At 56.8% G+C, this 20,297-nt stretch overlaps 9 protein-coding genes across 9 annotated transcripts; 4 read left to right on the top strand and 5 right to left on the bottom strand.

The window, feature by feature from the left end:
• Window positions 1-120: 120 nt before the first annotated feature.
• Window positions 121-2,034, top strand: F5144DRAFT_621771 (ribonucleotide reductase). Its single transcript, XM_066792078.1, has 3 exons — window positions 121-405; window positions 483-737; window positions 793-2,034. Exons 1-3 carry the CDS (start codon window positions 376-378, stop codon window positions 1,735-1,737), a joined length of 1,230 nt encoding a protein of 409 aa, XP_066641018.1. The 5' UTR covers window positions 121-375; the 3' UTR covers window positions 1,738-2,034.
• Window positions 2,035-2,320: 286 nt separating this feature from the next.
• On the bottom strand, window positions 2,321-3,291 carry F5144DRAFT_630908 (signal recognition particle 9 kDa protein-domain-containing protein; the record flags this gene model as incomplete). The annotated part of the gene is made up of 2 exons (XM_066792432.1): window positions 2,897-3,291; window positions 2,321-2,830 (listed from the first exon to the last, which is right to left on the bottom strand). Exons 1-2 carry the CDS (start codon window positions 2,966-2,968, stop codon window positions 2,324-2,326), a joined length of 579 nt encoding a protein of 192 aa, XP_066641017.1. The 5' UTR covers window positions 2,969-3,291.
• On the bottom strand, window positions 3,292-4,769 carry F5144DRAFT_576435 (WD40-repeat-containing domain protein). Its single transcript, XM_066789131.1, has 3 exons — window positions 4,582-4,769; window positions 4,297-4,531; window positions 3,292-4,249 (listed from the first exon to the last, which is right to left on the bottom strand). The coding sequence occupies exons 1-3, from the start codon at window positions 4,720-4,722 to the stop codon at window positions 3,489-3,491; spliced, it is 1,137 nt and encodes a 378-aa protein (XP_066641016.1). The 5' UTR covers window positions 4,723-4,769; the 3' UTR covers window positions 3,292-3,488.
• A 572-nt stretch (window positions 4,770-5,341) lies between these two features.
• On the top strand, window positions 5,342-6,399 carry F5144DRAFT_593818 (mitochondrial carrier domain-containing protein; the record flags this gene model as incomplete). The annotated part of the gene is made up of 3 exons (XM_066790503.1): window positions 5,342-5,358; window positions 5,433-6,109; window positions 6,161-6,399. The coding sequence occupies 3 exons, from the start codon at window positions 5,342-5,344 to the stop codon at window positions 6,397-6,399; spliced, it is 933 nt and encodes a 310-aa protein (XP_066641015.1).
• Window positions 6,400-6,617: 218 nt separating this feature from the next.
• F5144DRAFT_593817 (uncharacterized protein) lies at window positions 6,618-8,509 on the bottom strand (the record flags this gene model as incomplete). Its single annotated transcript, XM_066790502.1, has 3 exons — window positions 6,618-7,713; window positions 7,771-7,865; window positions 8,504-8,509. 3 exons carry the CDS (start codon window positions 8,507-8,509, stop codon window positions 6,618-6,620), a joined length of 1,197 nt encoding a protein of 398 aa, XP_066641014.1.
• A 1,263-nt stretch (window positions 8,510-9,772) lies between these two features.
• On the bottom strand, window positions 9,773-11,521 carry F5144DRAFT_279494 (kinase-like domain-containing protein). The gene is made up of 3 exons (XM_066783690.1): window positions 11,035-11,521; window positions 10,489-10,967; window positions 9,773-10,426 (listed from the first exon to the last, which is right to left on the bottom strand). Exons 1-3 carry the CDS (start codon window positions 11,260-11,262, stop codon window positions 10,027-10,029), a joined length of 1,107 nt encoding a protein of 368 aa, XP_066641013.1. The 5' UTR covers window positions 11,263-11,521; the 3' UTR covers window positions 9,773-10,026.
• Window positions 11,522-12,649: 1,128 nt separating this feature from the next.
• Window positions 12,650-14,546, top strand: F5144DRAFT_279056 (uncharacterized protein). The gene is made up of 2 exons (XM_066783687.1): window positions 12,650-13,199; window positions 13,267-14,546. The coding sequence occupies exons 1-2, from the start codon at window positions 12,972-12,974 to the stop codon at window positions 14,347-14,349; spliced, it is 1,311 nt and encodes a 436-aa protein (XP_066641012.1). The 5' UTR covers window positions 12,650-12,971; the 3' UTR covers window positions 14,350-14,546.
• A 1,330-nt stretch (window positions 14,547-15,876) lies between these two features.
• F5144DRAFT_279157 (glycoside hydrolase superfamily) lies at window positions 15,877-17,542 on the top strand. The gene has a single exon (XM_066783688.1). It carries the CDS (start codon window positions 16,132-16,134, stop codon window positions 17,404-17,406), a length of 1,275 nt encoding a protein of 424 aa, XP_066641011.1. The 5' UTR covers window positions 15,877-16,131; the 3' UTR covers window positions 17,407-17,542.
• On the bottom strand, window positions 17,543-19,416 carry F5144DRAFT_279398 (uncharacterized protein). Its single transcript, XM_066783689.1, has 3 exons — window positions 18,956-19,416; window positions 18,732-18,875; window positions 17,543-18,675 (listed from the first exon to the last, which is right to left on the bottom strand). Exons 1-3 carry the CDS (start codon window positions 19,004-19,006, stop codon window positions 17,680-17,682), a joined length of 1,191 nt encoding a protein of 396 aa, XP_066641010.1. The 5' UTR covers window positions 19,007-19,416; the 3' UTR covers window positions 17,543-17,679.
• Between the last annotated feature and the right edge of the window lie 881 nt (window positions 19,417-20,297).

Raw genomic sequence — 20,297 nt, 5'->3', positions numbered from 1 at the left:
CGAGGCAACGCTGGCCAGGCTTCCAGGACACAAGTGGATCAATGCCTGGGGTAAATCCATGACCGAGGGGGCTGGGCTGGTGTTCTGTTGACGCCGCATTTGCCAGGGCCGATGGACCCAAGTCGCGTCGACGCGAACCCTTGCGGCACAGATTTAACAAAGTGGGTCTCGCGCGTTGTAGACGTGCAGACGTGCAGCATTTAAGAGACGCGCTTCCAGTTCTCCCTCTCTCCAAATCCCATCCTTTGTCTACACAAGCAACTTTCCAAACCATTCCTTCATCACCAACATCAATTGCCTCTCGAGATCTTCCCTTCAGTGGCAATTCCCTCATATCTTGTCTGCACAACACCCAATCCCCCTTTCTCACACACAATGACTGCCCAGGTCACTCCTTCCAAGCAGGTCAGTGCCCCGCGTCATGCTCCCCCTTTACGCGTCGCGTCAACCCAGATCTAAAGCTAACATGTACCACCTTGCAGGCTGCTTCCGCGATTCAGGGACTTAACATGGAATCCCCCGTTAAGAAGCTCAACTTTTCCGCCTCCAACAAGGAGAACACACCATTCGACGCCGACCTTGCCACCCTCGAGGCAGAGATTGACGCCAACACAGCCATGAACAAGAAGGAGACAAGTGCCGCGGTGGCTCCCACCATCAAGGCCGACGAGGCCGATGAGCCCCTCCTCCAGGAGAACCCGCAGCGCTTTGTGCTGTTCCCCATCAAGTATCACGAGGTACGTGACGTGCCCTGCCGCGTAAAGTAGACCACGGGCTGACAATTCGCTTCAGATCTGGCAGATGTACAAGAAGGCCGAGGCTTCCTTCTGGACCGCCGAGGAGATCGACCTCTCCAAGGACCTTCACGACTGGAACAACAAGATCAACGACGATGAGAAGTACTTCATCTCTCACATCCTCGCCTTCTTCGCCGCGTCGGACGGCATCGTCAACGAGAACCTGGTCGAGCGTTTCAGCGGCGAGGTTCAAGTCCCAGAGGCTCGCTGCTTCTACGGCTTCCAGATCATGATGGAGAACATCCACTCCGAGACCTACTCTCTGCTCATCGACACCTACATCAAGGAGCCTGCCCAGCGCACCCACCTGTTCAATGCCATCGACACCATCCCCGCCATCCGCAAGAAAGCCGACTGGGCCCTCCGGTGGATCACTGACCAGAAGTCCACCTTCGCCCAGCGCCTGGTCGCCTTCGCTGCTGTTGAGGGTATCTTCTTCAGCGGTGCCTTCGCGTCCATCTTCTGGCTCAAGAAGCGCGGCCTCATGCCTGGCCTGACCTTCTCCAACGAGCTCATCTCGCGTGACGAGGGTCTCCACACCGACTTTGCCTGCCTGCTGTTCTCGCACCTCAACAACCGCCCCAGCAAGCAGGTCATTGAGGACATCATCGTCGATGCCGTCCGCATCGAGCAGGAGTTCCTCACCGAGGCCCTGCCGTGCGCTCTGCTCGGCATGAACTCCAACCTGATGAAGCAGTACATCGAGTTCGTCGCCGACCGCCTGCTCGTCGCCCTTGGCAACGAGAAGGTGTACCGGTCGACGAACCCCTTCGACTTCATGGAGAACATCTCGCTTGGCGGCAAGACCAACTTCTTCGAGAAGCGTGTCGGCGAGTACCAGAAGGCCGGCGTCATGGCCAGCACCAAGAAGCCCCAGGAGGATGTGGAGGAGGTCAAGGGCGAGAACGGTGGAGACTTCACTTTCGATGACGACTTCTAAGCCGTCTCTCCTTGACCGCGTCTTTCCTTGCTCTCTAATACCCCCCTTGTACTCGATATTTGGTCTCTTTTCCTGGCGGCAGGGTTGTCGGTTTGCGTCTCACCTCGTTGGAGAGGTTGGATATTGTTTCACATGTATAAATGCTGCGCGGGCGGAACCGTGTTTGCATAGTGGCGTTGGGCGTTGGGCGGTGCCCGCTGGGTCTGGTTCATGAGGGTATGCGATGGAGATGAGGAAAACGTCTTTAGGCACGTATGAGTAGATTCTCATACAAGGAATCAAACTGCGAACATGACTTGTCCCATTGTGTGAATTGTGGTGAGCATGTTTTGCCTAGCACGGTTGTTGTTGATATTTTGTCTCCGCCAACCTTGGCTTGATGTTGCCCGCATGTATCTTTACCTCACCCACTCTTTTTACCACCTCAAATTATCCATCTAGACATCCACCATTCATGTGTTCACACCACTGTAAAAAATGCCAGCATGTTGCCTTGATACACCGCCGATTTATTTACCGCTCTACTGCCCCCCTTTCCCCCACCCCAAAATCTAAGTAAATTAGAATCATAACAGCCTACAACCCCCTACTTCTTCCCCTTCTTCTTCTTCTTCCCACCACCCCCACCCCCTTGCTGCGGCAGCTGCTGCTGCTGCTGCTGCTCTTTCCCACCAGCACCAGCACCCCCAACCGGAGTCTGCACTCCACTGCCCTCCCCCCCACCAGCACCACCACCTGCACCCGACACATCCACCATAACCTCATCCTCCCCCCCTCCTACTACAACCTCAGCAGTGGTAGTAGTGCTAGCAGCCAACCCCGCCATCCCCCGACCCAGCGTGCCCAGCATCTGCACCAGGCGGGTCACCTCGGCCGCCTTGGAGGTCTTGTACTTGAGCGTCACGCCGCTGTGTGCGTCGTACGTCTTGAGCACGAGGTGGCCGCGCGGCGGCTTGGTGTCGGTTTCTGTCTGGGTGGGTTGTTGTTTTGGGGGTGCTGCTGGTGTTGTGGTGGTGGCGTCTGCGTCGGTGGATTTTCTGGGTTTGGGGACTCGTCGGGCGGGCTTGAGGTGGTAGCGGGTTGTGATGCGTGTCTGCTTGGGGGGGTGGGTGGTTAGTGAGGGTGATGGGATAGGGTTAGTTAAGGTGGGGGTGCATACTGTTGAGGGACGGGCTTGGAGGAGGAGGGAAGACTGGTGTAGCCAGTCTTCGGATTTTGCGTAGTAGGGCATCTTGACGGTTTCGGGGGAGGGTGGCTGGTTTAGGGTAGTGAGTGAGAAGGAAAGGACCCGTGTCGCGTGAGGCCGACCGTCGGGATTGCTGAATTGGAGGTTGAGACAAACGAGGTCAGTGGTCGTCCTGGTACTTGCAAGAGCTTCGGCAAGACAAGTGGTTTTGTGCCTGTGGTGACCACTCGGTTCGTTCTTTGGAGATGGCTGCTCGGCGTTGAACCGTCGAGGGTCTCGGTTGGAGTTTTGGTGCTCTTGCGGAGAGTTCCGCAGCGCATTTCAGTGGGGTCAGCCGGATGCGGGGAGCTCTCGCCCCACACCTTCGATACAGGAGGAAGCTCGAATCAACCTTCACAGTAGGTAGGTACCTACCTAGGTAGATCCCATTCTGCACCTTAAACACATGGAATTTACACCTGAACGCCACAACATGCAATAGGGTATCTAGATCCATCCCGATGCCAGCAGTCCATCCGCCTTGAAATTCAACCAGCCCCAACAACCCTCACGATCTTCCACCGCCTTACGCAGTAGGGTCCGGCAACCAAAACATGAGGTCTTGATCCGCCGAGGCAATCATGTTGTACCGGGGGTTGTACGCCACTACAGCCGCCTCCCGTTTCTCCTCCAGGACATGCGCTGGCTCGAGGACCTTGTCGCTTCCAGGCGTCATCAGCGTGTCCCATACGAGGAGATCTGACTTTGCGCCGCTAATCACGTAGCGGCCGTCTGGGGCGAAGCAGCATTCGCCGCTGCTCTCCATATTACCTCCTTCCATTTCCCCCACGCCCAACCGCCTCGTGCTAGCGCCCGGCTTCTTCAAGTATGCCTTCAGACTGCCGTCGAAGGAGTCTAGCAGGAAATGGCCGTTGCCACGCGACCCTAAGAGAATGTGCTTCCCGTCGTTGGAGAACTCGAGCTTCGTCCAGCCTCTGAAGCTGGCCTCTGTGTCGGCAGGCCCGCGGGCCTTTAGGACGTCAAACACGGAAAACGGCGCCTTTTCGTAGTTGCGGTAGTCGTAGAGCAGGATGCTCCCGCTTCCGGGCGACGCCACGGCAAAAACATTGCCCGACGGATCCCAAGCCGAGAGGTACGGCGTGTTGAGAAAAAGCTTCCCCGTCCATTGCTTCGTCCCAATGTTCCATATCCGTACCGTGTTGTCAACGCTGCAGGAAATGAAGTTGTCGGCACCAGGGTGCAACGCGAGGTTGGTGACTGCGCCCTCGTGTCCCTCGAAGTAGCGGATAAACGAGTTGTCGTGTGTTGCCAGGTAACGAATCGCGTCTGCACAAGGTTAGCCACCGACCTGGCTCATACCACATAGGGCCTACCATTTTGCTGGGTGCTGGCATAGATGATGCTCGAGCTTGTGTGAGTAAATTTAGCCAGCTTCACGCCGTACTTTTTGCTCAGCAAGCTCTTGTCGTGCCGGCCGTCCTTGACGTTGTAGATCTGGATGGTCTCATCACTCTCCGACGTCATACAAAGCTCGCCAGGGTCGTCAAAGTCGATGGACAAAATGGACGGTTGGGATTTGCCCTCTTTTATGTCGTCCCGTTGGAATAGCTGAAGATGATCAGCCCACATGTTGGAAACCCACGACAGAAAGAACCCACCTTTGTCGGTCTGTAAGACGCGATCACATCGCTCACAGCAGTGGTGCTAGGCACGTTTGCTCCCAAATTCCGCGTGAGATTAAACGATGGGGTCGCCGTTGTTGAGGGCGCGTCGTCGAGGTCCATTGGGGTGGAAGCCATGTTTACTGGCTCAATTGGTGATGGGGAAGTGTCTGAATGTGATCAGAGGCTCGGAACAAGCTCAGGGAAAGCGAACGGTGTTCTGCCGGGCGGTGAAATGGACCCTGCACCGTGCCCCACCAAGCGAAGCCAAAGCCGCCAGGGCCCAAGTGCATGGAAGGCCCGGTTTCCGGAGGGGATGGCCAAGCCCCGATGCCCGAAGAGTGTTGAGGAAGCTTCGGCTTGTTCGCTGCGCGACCGACACGGAAAATCCGCTTGCACTCCAAGGATGTCGCTTTGTCTGGGTCCGACAACCGCAAGTCAGCATCAGGAATTCCATTTTTCTACGGCTGCAAGGGCCGGGAAATTGATCAGCGCTGCGACACAGGCGAGTCAGCGCGAGACAGCGGATATAAGCGGCCTTGCCATTCGCAGCCTGACCACAGCAGTCTCTCTCTAATTGAATTATTAGTTATTGTATTTTCTTTGTTTTCCTGTGCATGTCGCTCAGAAGTTGACACTCCGATCTCCCGAATCCCCTCCTGCGAGAAAGCCGAGTCGGCTCGGCCATTGGGCGCATCCTCCCCTGTAGGGCCGATTTCGGCAGTCCGTGAGCACGACACCACGAACCAGCAGCACAATGTCGACAACAGCTGGGTAGGTGTCGTCGCGCACAATTCAAGAGAGAAAACCTGTATGGGAACCGAAATCTGACATGGCTGCCCCTCCAGCGCCTTCCTAGCGGGCGGTATCGCCGCCTGCGGAGCCGTGACAGCGACGCACCCCTTCGAGACGGTCAAAATCCGCATGCAGCTGCAGGGCGAACTACAAGACAAGGGCCACCAGCCGCATCACTACCGGGGACCTGTGCATGGCGTTTCGGTCATTGTAAGGAACGAGGGGCTGCGCGGCATCTACCGCGGCATCGGGTGCGCCTACATCTACCAGGTGCTGCTCAACGGCTGCCGGCTCGGCTTCTACGAACCCATGCGCAACGGCCTGTCGACCCTCATTTTCAAGGATGGCAACAAGCAGAGTCTGGGCATCAACATGTTCTGCGGCGCCGGGTCGGGCATCATGGGCGCTGCCGCGGGCAGCCCGTTCTTCCTGGTCAAGACGCGGCTACAGAGTTACTCGCCTTTCCTGCCGGTCGGCACACAGCATCGGTACCGGAATGCGTGGGACGGCATGAGTCAGATCTTCCGGACCGAAGGCGTACGTGGTCTGTACCGCGGCGTGGGAGCGGCCATGATCAGGACGGGTTTCGGGAGTTCTGTGCAGCTACCCACATACTTCTTTGCAAAGCGCCGGTTAATGCGGCACCTGGGCATGGAGGAAGGCGCACCTCTCCATCTGGCCAGCAGTACGGCGAGCGGATTCGTCGTCTGTGTGGTGATGCACCCGCCGGGTAAGTTACAAAGTTGGGACGGGGTTTGTGCACTTGAACTAACTCGGCCAGATACGATCATGTCCCGGATGTACAACCAAAACGGCAACCTTTACAAGGGGGTTTTCGATTGCCTAGGAAAAACCATACGGGCCGAGGGCTTCTTCGCCATCTACAAGGGCTTCCTGCCTCATCTGGCTAGAATCCTACCGCACACGATCCTTACGCTCACCTTGGCGGAGCAAACCAACAAGCTCGTCAAGAAGCTCGAAAGCCGGCTTTTGCCCAGCGCCGCGCTGAAGACAGTATAACAGGGGTCGAGATTTTGATATGGCGTTCGGTAGATTTGCATTTTTCGCACATTTCCACGTTTGATACCAGCTCAGGCGGGAGTCCTAAAAGCGAGTGCGATGGGCGGCTGCGATGTATCTTTCAGGGGGTGGGAGGCCATTTGAAGTTCCCATAAACCGGACAATATGTCAACCGCAATCTATTTTGGTAGCCAACGCGGAGCACCTCTTTGAATGCTCTAGCCGGCAGTGGACCTTTCACACCCGTAACATAACCTCCCGGTCCCCGTATCTGACCTCTCCTGGATGCCCAGCTCCCCCCTCCACCGCTCATCACCGTCCTCATCCAGCGGCATCCCGCACAAGCCACACCACTCCCCTCCTGCCTCGCCCTCACCGGCCCGCACAAGCTTCCCCGTCGTCCGCGCGACGTTGGCGACGACAGACGGGTAGCTCTCCTCGACCTCAGCAAAGTACCGCCCCATGACCTCCTCGATGCTGAGGTCCTTGTGGGAGACGACCGCCGCCGCCGCGTCGTCCTTGGTTTCCCAGACAAGGTCTGTCAGCGGCGGCTCGACCAGCCCCGCGTAGATGACCAGCTCCTTGCGCAGGGCGTCGCGCAGCGGGTGGTAGACCAGCACGCCCTTGCCAGCCTCCTCCTCCTCCTCCCCATCCTCATTTCTCCCCCCATCCCCATTCTCCCTCCCCTCTCCACCCCCTCCCCCCAACCCCTTCCTCTTCCCCCCCACCGGCGCCACCCCATCCTTCACCAACCACGGCAACGCAAACCCCCTCCCCTTCGCCGCCTCCGCCAGCGTCAGCTCCGCCAGCGCCGTCGTGCTGTGCCCGAGCAGCAGCGCCTGGCACCCCCGCGCTCGCGCCTGCTCCAGCAGCGCCCGACGTGTCAGCTGGCGGGTGACGTCGCTGCGGGAGGCGGCTGTGGGTAGTGGTGTTGGTGTTGCTGTTGAGGGGGTGGGGGTGGTGGAGGAGAGGGGGGTGCGGTGGAAGGTGAAGCGCGGGTAGCGGGTGCGGTAGCGGGTGAGGGCTTCTTCGACGGCGGGGGAGGGGGTGGTGACGGTGGTGGTGGTGGTGGTGTCGATGTGCACGACGGTGAGGTCGAACGGGGCGTTGCGGCCGCGGGCGAGCTGGAACTCGATGTTCTCGCTGAGGAGGTGCAGGAGGACGGTAGAGGAGACGCCGAGGGAGAGGCCGACCATGTAGTGGCGGGTGCCGGTGGGCGGGCCGCCGGTTGTGGGGAGAGGGAGGCGGGTCTCCTTGCCTAGGATGCCGGTTTGCTTGATGCATTTGGCGGCGATGAACTTGGCGAAGCAGTCTCTGGAGGTAAGTTAGTGGTGTTTCATATGTTTTGAGAAGATGTAGCGGTTGGCCTACCTGCAGACGGGCTGAGACCTGCTATCAAGGGTCGCCTCCTGAACACGACATTTCATACAAGGCCGTGAGAGTGACCCCTCTACCCTTGGTGTAGACTCAGTCATGGAATATGCTGGGGGTGGAAGAATTTATTTTCGGGAGAAATGTGAGTGGGAAGATGGCGGGGGTTCCAAGATTTCTGAAATACAAATTCTTCAGGTGAATGTGAATAATGTTGACGAGATTTCAGGGAATCGATGTTGAAGAGTTGAGTTCGACTCATTCAGGAAGGTATCCAACCCCAAAGTTTTTGGCCGAGCACAGCGAGTGGCTGGGTTAGGGTTAGGGCCGAGCATCAGAGAAGGGGTCGAGACGACAGAGCAAGAGATTGTAAAGGGGCACTGGACACATAGGGGCATCTTATTATCTTCAAAGTGCTGTTTTTAATAACTAGCAGTCCATCCAATCAATGGGTATCTGCTCAGGCTGTTGTTTACTGTGGGAGCACCACCCCCTTAACCCCCTATTTCCCTTTACCCTCCCCCCCGACCTTCACCATCACCATCTCTCACAAAAACCTTTCATACGCAGCAGGCCTCTTCTGAAATCCCCTACCCATCTCACCTCTTCCCCCCATCTCATACGCCATCTCACCACTACCACCACCACCACCATCACCCCCCCTCCCCGCCAAGTACGCATCCAACCTTACATCCATCGCCGCCAACACGGTATTCACCACCGCCCCAACCACCGTCATAGCCACCACTGCCGCAAACAAATTCGACGCCGTCCCCCCGACCCCCACCACCAACGGCACGCCCGCCACAGCCCCCACCAACCGCGACGCGGCCGCCCCAATGGCCTGATACGCCGCAAAACTCGTCGCCGCCCCGGCCGCCGCCGCCCAATCCAAGCTACGCGCCCACAGCGCTGCCTGCACTTGACGCCCCCCTCCCTTCCCTCTCCCCCCTCTCACTCCCCCTTCCTGACGGGTGTTGTTGTTGTTATTGTTGTTGAAGTACAGCTGCGCGAGGTTGGCGACCAGGGCAGCGACGAGGAGGAGGAGCAGGGGGATGCCGCCGAGGACGACAAAGCTGGATTGGATGGCGAGGGCGAGGGCGGCGAGCGCGAAGTTGCCGCCGCCTTTGGTGGGCGGGATGTCCAGGGCGAGTTGGCTGGGGCGTTTGGTTTGCGGGGTGGCGAGGGAGGTGGTGCAGTTGAAAGGGGCGGGGCCGAAGCAGAGGCCTGGTTGAGGGGGTTAGTGAGGTGGTGAGGTTGGAAATGGATGGGGGGGTGGGGAGGGGGCGTACCCCAGAAACCGACGCGGAGGTCGATGGGGATGGTTTGGCCGCCGATGGTGACGGGGCCGTTGGATCGGGCGACGATGGGGGATATCCCGCTCACGGAGTCGCTGATGCATCCTATGGATAGGATCACTGTGGGTTTGGATTTTGGTCAGTTTGGAAGGTGAGGCGTGATTAAAGGGGGAGACGTGCAGTAAAGGATTAAACTAATAAGGGGAAATGCAATGACAAGAACAACCCGAGGCGTTTTTAGAACCCCTACGGTATGTTAGCCCGCGATTCTCGGTGGAGGAGTGTCGGTAACCAACATGAGGGCATAGGCCTGGGCGCCATCTAATAACTTTATCCATTAGCACATAGAAAGTAAGAACGTAGGCGTTGAGTGTCGGTTAGATACGTGGCCCACGGGGGATGCGTGTTCTGGGTACCGGCACATGGAACAGAATGTAAACCATAACCCGGCGGCATACCTTTGAGGCGGAGAATCGTCGTCGACCGCTGGTGTTCTATGGAGGCCAGCGCTGGATCGTCGCTTTCAACATATCGAGCTGAAAGTTATTGGCTGGCCCCCATGTTGGGTTCGGTGTGGCATTACTAGGACATGGATCAAAGAGGTTGAGCACAACACGCGGGCAAACCGCTGGTTATAATTGCAGCCTGAACACAACGACGCTTCTCTCCTGCAAAGTGGTTCATGCGATTCCGGTACGTCGGGAGTTTGGCGGCCCGGGATCACATGGAGAATGAATCCAGTCGTCGGGCAGTTTTGAGGATTAGAGTCACAGATCATGTCGATCATCCACAAAACTTTGAAGACTCAATATAGGCGTTTCATGAATACCGTTTTGACGTCTTAGACACACTTAAAAGGGCGTCCAAGGAGGCTTCAGCTGAAACCCCGCCAGCGTCGCATTGACACTCGACCGTCTCCAAACACTCAACCCAGCCGTGCCGTGCTCGACGGTCGAGGCTACTGGCTGCCAAACAAGCAAGCCAGATCGCCATTCTCAAACCAAGCACGATCCTTTCGCCAGGCGTTCAGGATGATGTCCTTCCCCACGCCGACTACCTGCTGCACCTGGGCTTCCGATCCCCAACCCTGCGCCTTGGGGCCCCAAGCGATGAGGTGGGTGCCGATGTGGAGGGCAGCACGGAAAGCGAACTCGTCATCCATGCGGCCGTATCCCGCTACGAACCCCTCGATGAGCCACTTGCCTTCGTCAATGTCCTTGAACAGAGAGAGCTCGTAGAGCTCGGCAATCATTTGCCCGATGTCGAATGCGGGCAGATTGAACTGGCAAACCTCCCAGTCCACGACAAAGACTGGCATCTGGTTTCCTTCTTCTAGCGGCTGGCTGGGCAAGAGGATGCTGTTTGCTTGTGAGTTTCCTCTCTTCTTGACGTATGAGCCCATGAGATGTAAATGACTTACTTTCCGGTCCAGAAATCTCCATGGATGACCTGGAGAGCCGGGTTTTGGAGTTCTGCCGCCATGAAATCCCTGATCTTCTCAAACGTCTCCTTCGCATCAGCAAGGACAGTTGGGAAATCGGCAACGGCGGATACTAGGGTGTTGTAGGTTGCCATGTGCACTATCTGCCTCATCTCATCGTTTGCCTTTGCCTGCTCCCTGAACTTGGATTGCTCCGGATGTAAAGCCCAGGCATGGAAATCGCGGAGCCAGCCCCCCAAGCTGCGACCCAGTTCGAGACAGAGAGGCTTCCTAGAGGGATCCGGGGAGGCAAAATGCTTGAGAGCGTAATGCTTCAAATTCAGCGCGTGGGGCAGATAGGTCTGGACCTGCGTGTTGGTTTCCCGACTGGTGTAGTAGAGCTTTGGCGTCTGAACAGCGTAGGCTCCCTTGGTCGGCGGGAGCTCGCTGAGGGCCCTCAGGCACTCTGCCTCGGCTTTCTACACGGCTGTTAGTGACATGGCGTGGTGCGTCCTGAAGAAGACGATGACTTTGATTTGGACGTACACAGCGAGTTGTGGGGAGCAAGAAGGCCGGCATCGCGGCCAAGTAGTCCTCGCCATGCTTCACGGCAACCTCCTTGGTACCATCGGGAAGAGGCTTGGTGAGGGTGCCCTTGAAGGTAAAGTTGGCCAAGCCCCCGGAGAGGGGTGTTAGTGACGAGCACGCATATTCGGTGTTGCTGAGTCCTTGGAGGACATCCTCAGTCACTTTGGCAACCTTTGGGTCGGTCATGTTTTTTGATTGTTGATGTCGTGAAGTGAGGGTTTCAGGTTGTCAACAATCGGGAAGGAGATGATGATGAGGCGACTTGGCCCTGAAATATCTCGCTGCTCGCGAGAGACCAAACTTTATACTTTTCCCCGCACATGCCCATTTCCTTGTGAAGCCCAACTTATGGGCTTATTTGGGCAATTACAGTATCCTTTTGCTGCCCCTGGACTCAACACACGATCAGCGGGTTGAGAATGCCCCGAAGCTGCACAACAACCCAAGTTAGGTAGGTATGAGCCAATTACCAGCGCCGTGTTGGCCCCCCTCTCGGCGCTCTGACTCTTCGCCGGCTTGGTGTTGATAAAGCCCCACTCTCTCCATTCCCCAGAAAATCCATGCACCGATGATCGAAGTGAGACAGCGGGGAGGCGAGGACAAATTCCATACAAGGGTTGACAATGATGTACATTCGGCACTGAAGTTATTCGAACTCGTTCCAAACCTCTAGTTAGGTATTCTGACGACACTATCGATAATAAGTCATAAAGGCGTCAAAGATGAACTCGTCCTTTTTCGTTTTTCTCGGAGGTGCAATTGGGCCAAGGATAGGTGATGATGCGCGGTTGGTCCTAGTTGGGCCAAGCCGAAATGGTAGCTGCGATGCACGGAATTCCAACCTTGCAAATACCAACCCGAATCCAACCCGAATCCGAAGCCCATTTTACACGAGATTGTACTGGCAAAAGCTGGCAGTGGCAGCGACAGCGGGCAAAATCGAAAATAGAAAGAAAGAAGCACCTGGTTCTCCAATTTTACCCGTTTGTGCCAAGCCCGCCCATGTCCCACAGGCCCACGGCCCGCCGAACGCCCTAAAAACAACAAAAAGCACAGCTCATCTCGCGAGTGGAGAGGGCAGCCAAGCGGTTCTGGACCTCCACGTTCGGCACTGAAACAGGGCGAGCTCTCTGATACCACTGCGTCAGCAAAGCTCGGCTCCTCGGCCACACACAATCTCCCATCCTCGCCCGGCGCATGAAGAACTGTCTCGAGTTGTTTTGACTGCCGCCAATGGCTCAGTAGCCTCATCCCGTCCGATCGAAGCAAATCAAGCCTCCAAGGCCCCCAAAGCACCCATCCGCCCCGATCGCTGCCTCCCACGCGCCTCCTGCAGCCAGCTCATCAATTCCGACCCCCTTGACGCTTGTTGACGTTGCTGCTCGCATGTTGCCCCCGGTCATGGCGTTAGCGCCGCTGCTGACCGTTTGACGATTCGAGGTTTCACTAACGTGAGCCCTTGTTGTGGCACGAGGCCAGGCGCTTCCCGTCGGTGAATTCGCTGCCTCCATCCCGCCTGACTGCGCACTTGGAGAAGTCACTTTCCGCTGGCTACCGACCCTTGCCCAAACCAGGGCGGCGCATACACAACCACACCACCACCAGAACAACAACAGCACACTTTCCCTGGGTCAGGCGCATGCATTCGCGTCTGTCTCAGAGGTTCCCTTGCTTGAGTCACCACCACACATTCACCGCCAGCTCTACTCTTGACAACTAGACCTCAACCTCTGCCACCCCCCAAGCCTCGACTTTAATTTCGACTTCTACTTCGAATCCAACCTCGAAGCTGTCCCTCGTTTGAATCGCTCCCTTCCGCTTCGCACCTCCAACGCTACCAACGCCAATACTACCGTGGCCAACTCCCACTTGCTTTTTTATATGCGCGGGCCACCATGGCTCAAGTACACACACAACTGGCGGCCTTGACCATAGCCGCCGACCCGCGGGTCGATGAGCAGGCTTCCAAGGCAATCCCCGTGCCGTCGCAGACGACAGCGCCCGAATCGAGGAGTCGGAACCGTCTGACCGACGCATACTCGCCCGTTAACCAAAACGGTAGCTTCGAGTTCGATCGCGTCATCAAGAGCGGGTATGTGCAGAAGCGCACACAAAAAACAAAGGTACGACCCACACTTAAGAACATCATGCGTAGATCTCTCTGGAAGGCACGCTGACCTTGATGTGCAGACATGGCGCACCATCTACCTAGTCCTGCGACCGAACACGCTGTCTATCTACAAGTCGGATAAGGAGGAGAAGCTCCGGCGCAAGGTCTACCTTTCCGACCTGACCGCCGTGACGCTGTTGAAGGACCCAAAAAACAAACGGCCAAACGTGTTTGGCCTGTTCTCGCCTGCAAAGAACTTCCACTTCCAGGCGCCGACCCTGAAGGATGCCCAAGAGTGGGTGGATCTGATTCGGCAAGATGCTAGGATAGAAGAGGAAGAAGAGGAGATGTTTTTGGCCAGCCCAACCGCCCGTCAGCCTTCATTCTTCCGTGGCGCCGAGGTTGACAACGGCAACCGCAGCTCAAGCCGCGTGCTAGTATCGCCGGAGCACTTCCTATCGAGCTCACCCGAACCCTCCGAGCCCCCAATCCGCCCTATTTCAAAACCATACGCACGACGGCCGTCACATCTAGACTCGTCGGGTCTTTCGGGCGCTGAGCTGGCAAGCCACTCCGACTTCTCCGATTCCGACATACACCGTGTCCCGGGCGCCTCGTTCGAGAGTCTGGCGGCTCACCGACCATCGACATCGCCCGGAGTGCCTAGACCCAGTATAGGGACCCTCAGCAACAATCGAGTTAGTGGAACGCACCAAGACGCCGATCCGGACCGCGTTATCTGGCAGGGTTGGATGTGGTTTCACCGCAGCAAAGGAGGGGTCCGGCAATGGAAGAAGTCATGGGGCGTTTTGCGACCAAGAAACTTCATTCTCTATAAAGACGGTGCCGAGTCGTCCGTCTTGTTCCTGCTCTACATGTCGTCAATCGTCAACGTGGTGGAGACCGACTCCAAGAGCCGGACCAAAAAGCACTGCCTGCAGATCATCACGGACGAAAAGAGCTACCGGTTCTGCACCCACGACGAGGAGGCCCTTGTGCAGTGCCTGGGCGCATTCAAGAGTTTGCTTGCCAAGCGCCGGGAGCTGGAGGCCAGGACAGGGACACCCAACGTGGCGGCGGCGACTTCAATTGCGGCCGCAATAGCACCCACGACGACGGCTACAGCAGCACCTACAGCTGTAACTCGCCCTCTGCCCGCATAATCCAATAATTTTCTTTATTAATCTCGGGCGGGTTCTTGCGAGTTGTTTGGGATACCCGGTCGAACCTTTAGACCACGCGCTTGGGGGGATGGGGAACGGTGGACGGTGGCATCCAAAGGGTTTATTATTGCCTGCCTAGCTCATGGCGACCTAATGGCGCAGTCAGACGCTTTTTTTTTCATGTTCAATTCTTACGACCAACGATGAGTATATGACGGATAGCCCTGTAATCACACTTTAGCCCAGCGGAGAGCAATCAGCCGAGAGACCGGCATAAACATAATTGAATGTTCGTTATCACTGTTTCACACTCCTGACAAGACTATGCCCCAATTCCGATTAACTGATGTGCCTACAAGGTAGGCTGCTGCGAATATCGAAAGCTCGTGTCGCCCTAACACAAGCGCACTGTCACCTCAGCCCGGCAGGGTGCTCTCCACGAGGGGCTACTCGAAATTCCCGGCGGTTCACAACCACAAGGTTCGGTGGTACCATTGCTTAAAATTGGAAGCTGGTAATGCCGGCGAAGGAAAGGCCCCAGAAGGTTGTCCATGGCAAAAGCCGGGCTTTCCAAGCCAGCTGTGGCGGAATCATGACCACACTTGACCACATGCCACACACCATAACTCAAGTCATCGAATCTGAACCTGGCATGCGGGAACAAATCTTGGAAAACACATTGGTTGCCAGGACAGGGCCGCAAATCACATCTTGTGCGACCCAACTTTAAAATCGGCCAATCCCAGCGCGAGATGTCCTCTGAACTGCCGTCGGCTGAGAGCATCACGACATGCTAGTGGAGAGATGGATCATTAAACTATTGTGGAGGAAAAAGGGGCAGGGGATGGTCCGCCGGCTGATGTTGTCTTCTGGAAAAGCACTGATCACAAGTCAACCAACACCCTTTTCCACATCCTCCAAGCAGGGAAGGACAACAGCACCCGGATGGTCACCTAACCCGGCACTTGAACCCAATGGGGGTTAACGCGATGGCCAAGATCCTGCGAGACCACCAAGACCGGCCATGCGACTTGTCATTCGCCTGTCCCCTCATGAACCCCAATTCGGACCGCCTCCAATCACAAGGACGAGACCACGGGTCGGGTGGGATGCTCCGTCATTTTCGACGACCGACACGAATGTCTGTCCTCGAGATCCTTTTGGCAGGCCGGGTCTCGGCCGTTCTGGGCGAACTGGGAAGGTAACTCTCCAAGATCCCCCTCCCCCCCTTTCTACATACTACCCAACCCTTCCGCGTGCGGCTGGCGAGTGAGCCAAGGCAATGCAACCGCGTGGAAGAAGAAGGCGAGGCTGTTTGGCAGCGGGGTGGGAGCAAAGAAGCACTGTAACCTTCCTAGGAAAGTTCCTGGTTTTTCAGGTGCGGTATGGCGAAGGTGAACCCCTATTCGGGAGGGATCAGCTGGGAACTGGACTTACACTTGATATATTAAGTCATGACCTCGATGGCTCCCGTGGCTGATCCGGCCTGGCTGGAGAGTTGAGATATCACTTCCTCAAGGACGGTCGTTGGCATCGATAAGGGTAAAGTGCCGCTCGTTCGCTTCCCTTTAGCTCCTTCGTTTGTCTTTGGACTGACGACATTCGTCCCTGTTGGGTTGAATCTCTCTCTCTGCCCATGAGGTTGCCCTGAGCTAGGCCTCTACTCCATCGTCTATACTCTATATCGATCCTATTGGGGACATCACCAACCACCTCACCCTCTCTCCATAACAACACCGTCCACTCCACGGAGGAAGCAAACCCACCACAACCACCACCACAATGGCCCGCCTCCCCTTCCACCTCCTCCTCACCCTCCTCACCCTCACCCCCCTCCTCACCCACGCCGCCACCCTCCCCGCCCTCCCCCTCCACTCCACCAGCCGCTGGATCGTCGACTCCAACCACACGCGCATCAAACTCCGCTGCGTCAACTGGGCCGGCCACATGGAGACCCACCTGCCCGAGGGCCTGCAGCACCAACCCCTTTCCACCATCCTCGACTGGATCGCCGCCCAAAACTTCAACTGCGTGCGCCTGACCTACAGCACCGACGCCGCGCTGGACCCGCACCGCACCGTGGCGGCGGCGTTTGAGCAGGCGGCGGCCGCGGCGGGGGTGGCGGCCGCGGAGATGGCGGGGTTGTATGAGAGGGTGGTGGGGATGAATCCGTGGATTACGGGGAATACCACGACGAGGGAGGTGGTGGCGGCGGTGGTGGATGGGTTGTTTGAGAGGGGGGTGCTGACGATATTGGATAATCATGTTTCGAGGGCGGCGTGGTGCTGTAACCTGACGGATGGGAATGGGTGGTGGGATGAGGGGTTTGGGTATAATTCGTGGAATAGTCGGTTTTTTAATACGCAGCAGTGGCTGGCGGGGTTGGAGGCGATGGCGGTGTGGGGGAGGGGGCATGCGGGCGTGGTCGGGTATGGGCTGCGGAATGAGATCCGGGAGTTTCTGCTGCAGGGGCTGAATGGGAGGGCGGATTGGTATACTTATGTTAAGAAGGGGGGGGATGTGGTGCACGCGGCGCACCCGGACGCGCTGGTGCTGGTGGGCGGAGTGCAGAGCTCGACGGACCTGCTGCATCTGCGGTCGGGGGAGGCCGGGGCGATGCTGGACACGAGCGGGTGGGCGGGCAAGCATGTGTGGGAGATGCATGCGTACAGCTTCACGGTGACGTTTCCGGACGCCTTCAACAACTGTGATATCGTCAAGGCGCAGTATGGCGCCTTTGTTGGCTTCGTGCTGGAGCAGGGCAAGCCGTACACGGGCCCGCTGATCCTGAGCGAGTTTGGCGTGGGCATGGAGGGCGGCGAGTTTGACGGTCTGAGCGAGAAGGACAACCGGTACTTGAACTGCTTGGTGTCGTATATGCAGAGCAACGACGCCGACTGGGCCGTGTGGGCGATCCAGGGGAGTTATTACGTGCGCGACGGGAAGACGGATTATGATGAGACGTGGGGGTTGATGGACCGCAACTGGACTGACTGGAGGAATCCGGCTTTTTCTGCAAAGTTGGGCGATATGTGGAAGATGACCCAGCAGCCGTGAATGTATCCGATGCTGGTTGCCTGCCTTTTTTGTCTTTTTTCTTTTTTTTTCTACTTTCTACTTTCTTGTAAATAGTTGCGGCTTCGGATACCTCTTAATACATGCCTCGAGAGGTTGGAGACCTTTTATATAATCTTGCTTTAAACTTGAACCCTCCTTTCATAAATCTCGAGAACCGCTGATGCCTCGAGGCCAACCTGGTATCTAAGTGTGAATGAAACGCTACATATCCGAAACTCCTTTACCCCAAATCATTGTCTGTAGGTATCCAGCTCATCCGTTGAGATTGAAAAAAGCGTCATCAAATTCCCCCGCCCCACCACTGTTGTCGCCTGTGGCGAAGTACATGTCGTTGAAATTACTGTTGTCCCCGTTGCCGAGGTCATATTCAAGATCAATGCTGTCGCCGAGATCGGCGGACCCCAAATCGAAGAGCCCGTCAATTTTCTCATCAACGTTGGTAATGTTGTTAGCATCCTCAGTCTTGATATCTTGAATCCCAACGTCCATGTTGGCCACATCTGCCGGGCCTCCTTTGGATTGCTCAATCTGATGGCCCGGAGCATCCCCGGGCGCGGTGTTGGCAACACCAGATCCTGACGGGGGTAATTGCTGCTGCGGTGTTGTTCTCTGCTGTTGCGGGGCCTGGCTTTGAACGTGTGCATCACCAGAGGGGGGCGCCACGGAGAAGGTCATATCTGTGAACAGGTTCCCGTTTCCGGTGACCGGGGCTGGTGGCGTAGCAGCGCTGGGGCCCGGGGCGTTGCTGGGGCCCAGGGTAGACGCCTGCCTGTTTGCTGCCGCCGTGGCAACAAACGACGATTTGGGCTGTGCTGGTGGGTTGATAGGCGTTTGGGGGGCCGTCGCCACGCCGCCTGGCCGGTGTAAGTGTGGTGAGGGGACTTTGACGTCCTTCTTTTGTGGAACGCTGGCAGGCCTGGCGACCGGGCCTGTCGCCCCGGCCGGCCTGGCCTGGTTCTTAACATCCTTGGGTTTGGCGACGGACTTCGGGTTGGGTGCCGCGGCCACCTCGGGTGATGCTCCATCAAACCCCATATTTGGGAACGGGGCAACCGGTTTGCTGGCCTGCTTCCCAGGTAGGGAAGGTCCTGGCAAGCCCGCGAAAGACGGCTTTGGGGTCATCTTTGGGGACTCTAAGTCAATAACCATTGGTGCAGGGGGGGCAACCGGCTTCGGTTCCGGGGGCGGCGGCTGGCGTTTCGCTCTCAGGAGTCTGAGATCCCGTTCGACCACCGCTTTAGATAGGAGCTTCATCATGGTTAGTGGAAATGAATCCCCCCTGTTGTTCGCTTAAGCAAACCTACGATTTCGGACTCGATGTCGTCCAAGATGGCATTGAACTGCTCAACCGAGGCGGGAACCCGCGCCTCCATGGCAACAGCAGCCGCGGCGGGGTTGCCCTTGCCATCTTGCCTTGCAGCTTTAAAGGTTTTGGCTGTGGTGATTACCTTTGTAACCAAGCGATCAGCAAATCTGACCCAAATTGTCATGACTAGTTGACGGAGTCTAGCGACTTCCCCCCACTCACCACGTCGTTGACCACGTTTGGCAGCTTATCAATTGGCCGTCGACCAGCCATCTCGAAGGGTACTTGCAGGAGAGATGGAGGGATGCCGGTGATACGAAAGTGGAATCTTTGCAAACAGGTGCTGGTGAGCCTCGCCTGTTGGGTGAACCTGAACCGGATTGGTGAGATGTGGGTGTGATTCTGCGGGCCAACACCGAGTGATGGATGGATCCGTTCGGGAACCGGAATCGGGGCCGGTTTGGGGCAGCGAATACCCGGGGAGAAAAGAAAAAGAAAAAAGTGAGATAGCCAAACGGAATGGATGGCCGATTGCCTCGGTGAGTTGGGTACCTTTACCAAGGAAGTTAGTGGTGAACCGAACTCCAAGAGAATTACTGTGTTTCCGTTGTTTTCCCTGTTGCGCGATGAATGCTTCAAGTGATTGGATTGATGGGTGCTTGGTTGTTGCTGGAGCTGATGGTGAGATGGAAGTTGCGCTCGAGGTCTGGTCCCTGCGCTTAGGTGCTTGCTGGGTGGGCAAGCTCCCGTGGGCCGCTAGCCAATTAGCGGAGGAAAGCTTGCGGCTGCTCGCCCGTCATCCCTACACATGCGTGGACCTCGACGGGCCGTTCTGTCAGGCACCTGAGCTTCAGACAACACACTTCCCGAAATGGGACGAAAAGACGAAACGACGCCGAAGCAATTATAGGTAAGTAGTTACGATTTACGGAAATACTGTGTGAGAATCAAATGACCCACTATGCATTTATATATTGATGAGAATAAGGATAACTGCGCCCGCTTGACGATGGAACAGGCCATTGAACCGGCTGACCTCGAAGTGCAACTCGTTGGTCGTTGGTCGTGAGGCTCATCATGGGGATGGAATGGGACTTGGCCTGGACTAAGCTAACTCGCAGTTACAGGAACACAGTCTACCGATCCTAGTTTAGATGACGAAAACAAAAACTTTCAAAATAAAAGCTACGACTCAGGTTTGGGGCGATCGATCGTGGTCAGCTGACTCGGCACTACCTGGGTGCTTAAATACCCTTAAATACCTGAGCTTGGGTGGGTGCCCTGCTCCAGTTCGCTCTTCACAATTCGTTATTAACAAACGGACAGAGCCGTCCCGGCCTGGCTTCAACAAACACTGGACAGATTCCACTACACCAATGGGCACACGGCTAACCTGCAAGGAGGAGGACCTGACAGCAAGGACCCATTCCACCAAGCCCGCCTAGGCACCATGCAGCTTTGGTGCATCTACAACGAGAGAGGATGGAGACCAGAACGGAACAGCCCAGAATCTGAGGGGGGGTTGCCGCCTTGGCCACTGAGGACCCCCCTAGATTTCTTTCAA

Source organism: Chaetomium tenue, assembly GCF_020726465.1.
Source record: "Chaetomium tenue strain MPI-SDFR-AT-0079 chromosome Unknown F5144scaffold_5, whole genome shotgun sequence".
Classification (NCBI taxonomy): Eukaryota; Fungi; Ascomycota; class Sordariomycetes; order Sordariales; family Chaetomiaceae; genus Chaetomium; species Chaetomium tenue.
The sequence above is the reverse complement of the archived record's forward strand: the minus strand, read 5'-3'. Positions and strand labels throughout refer to the sequence as shown.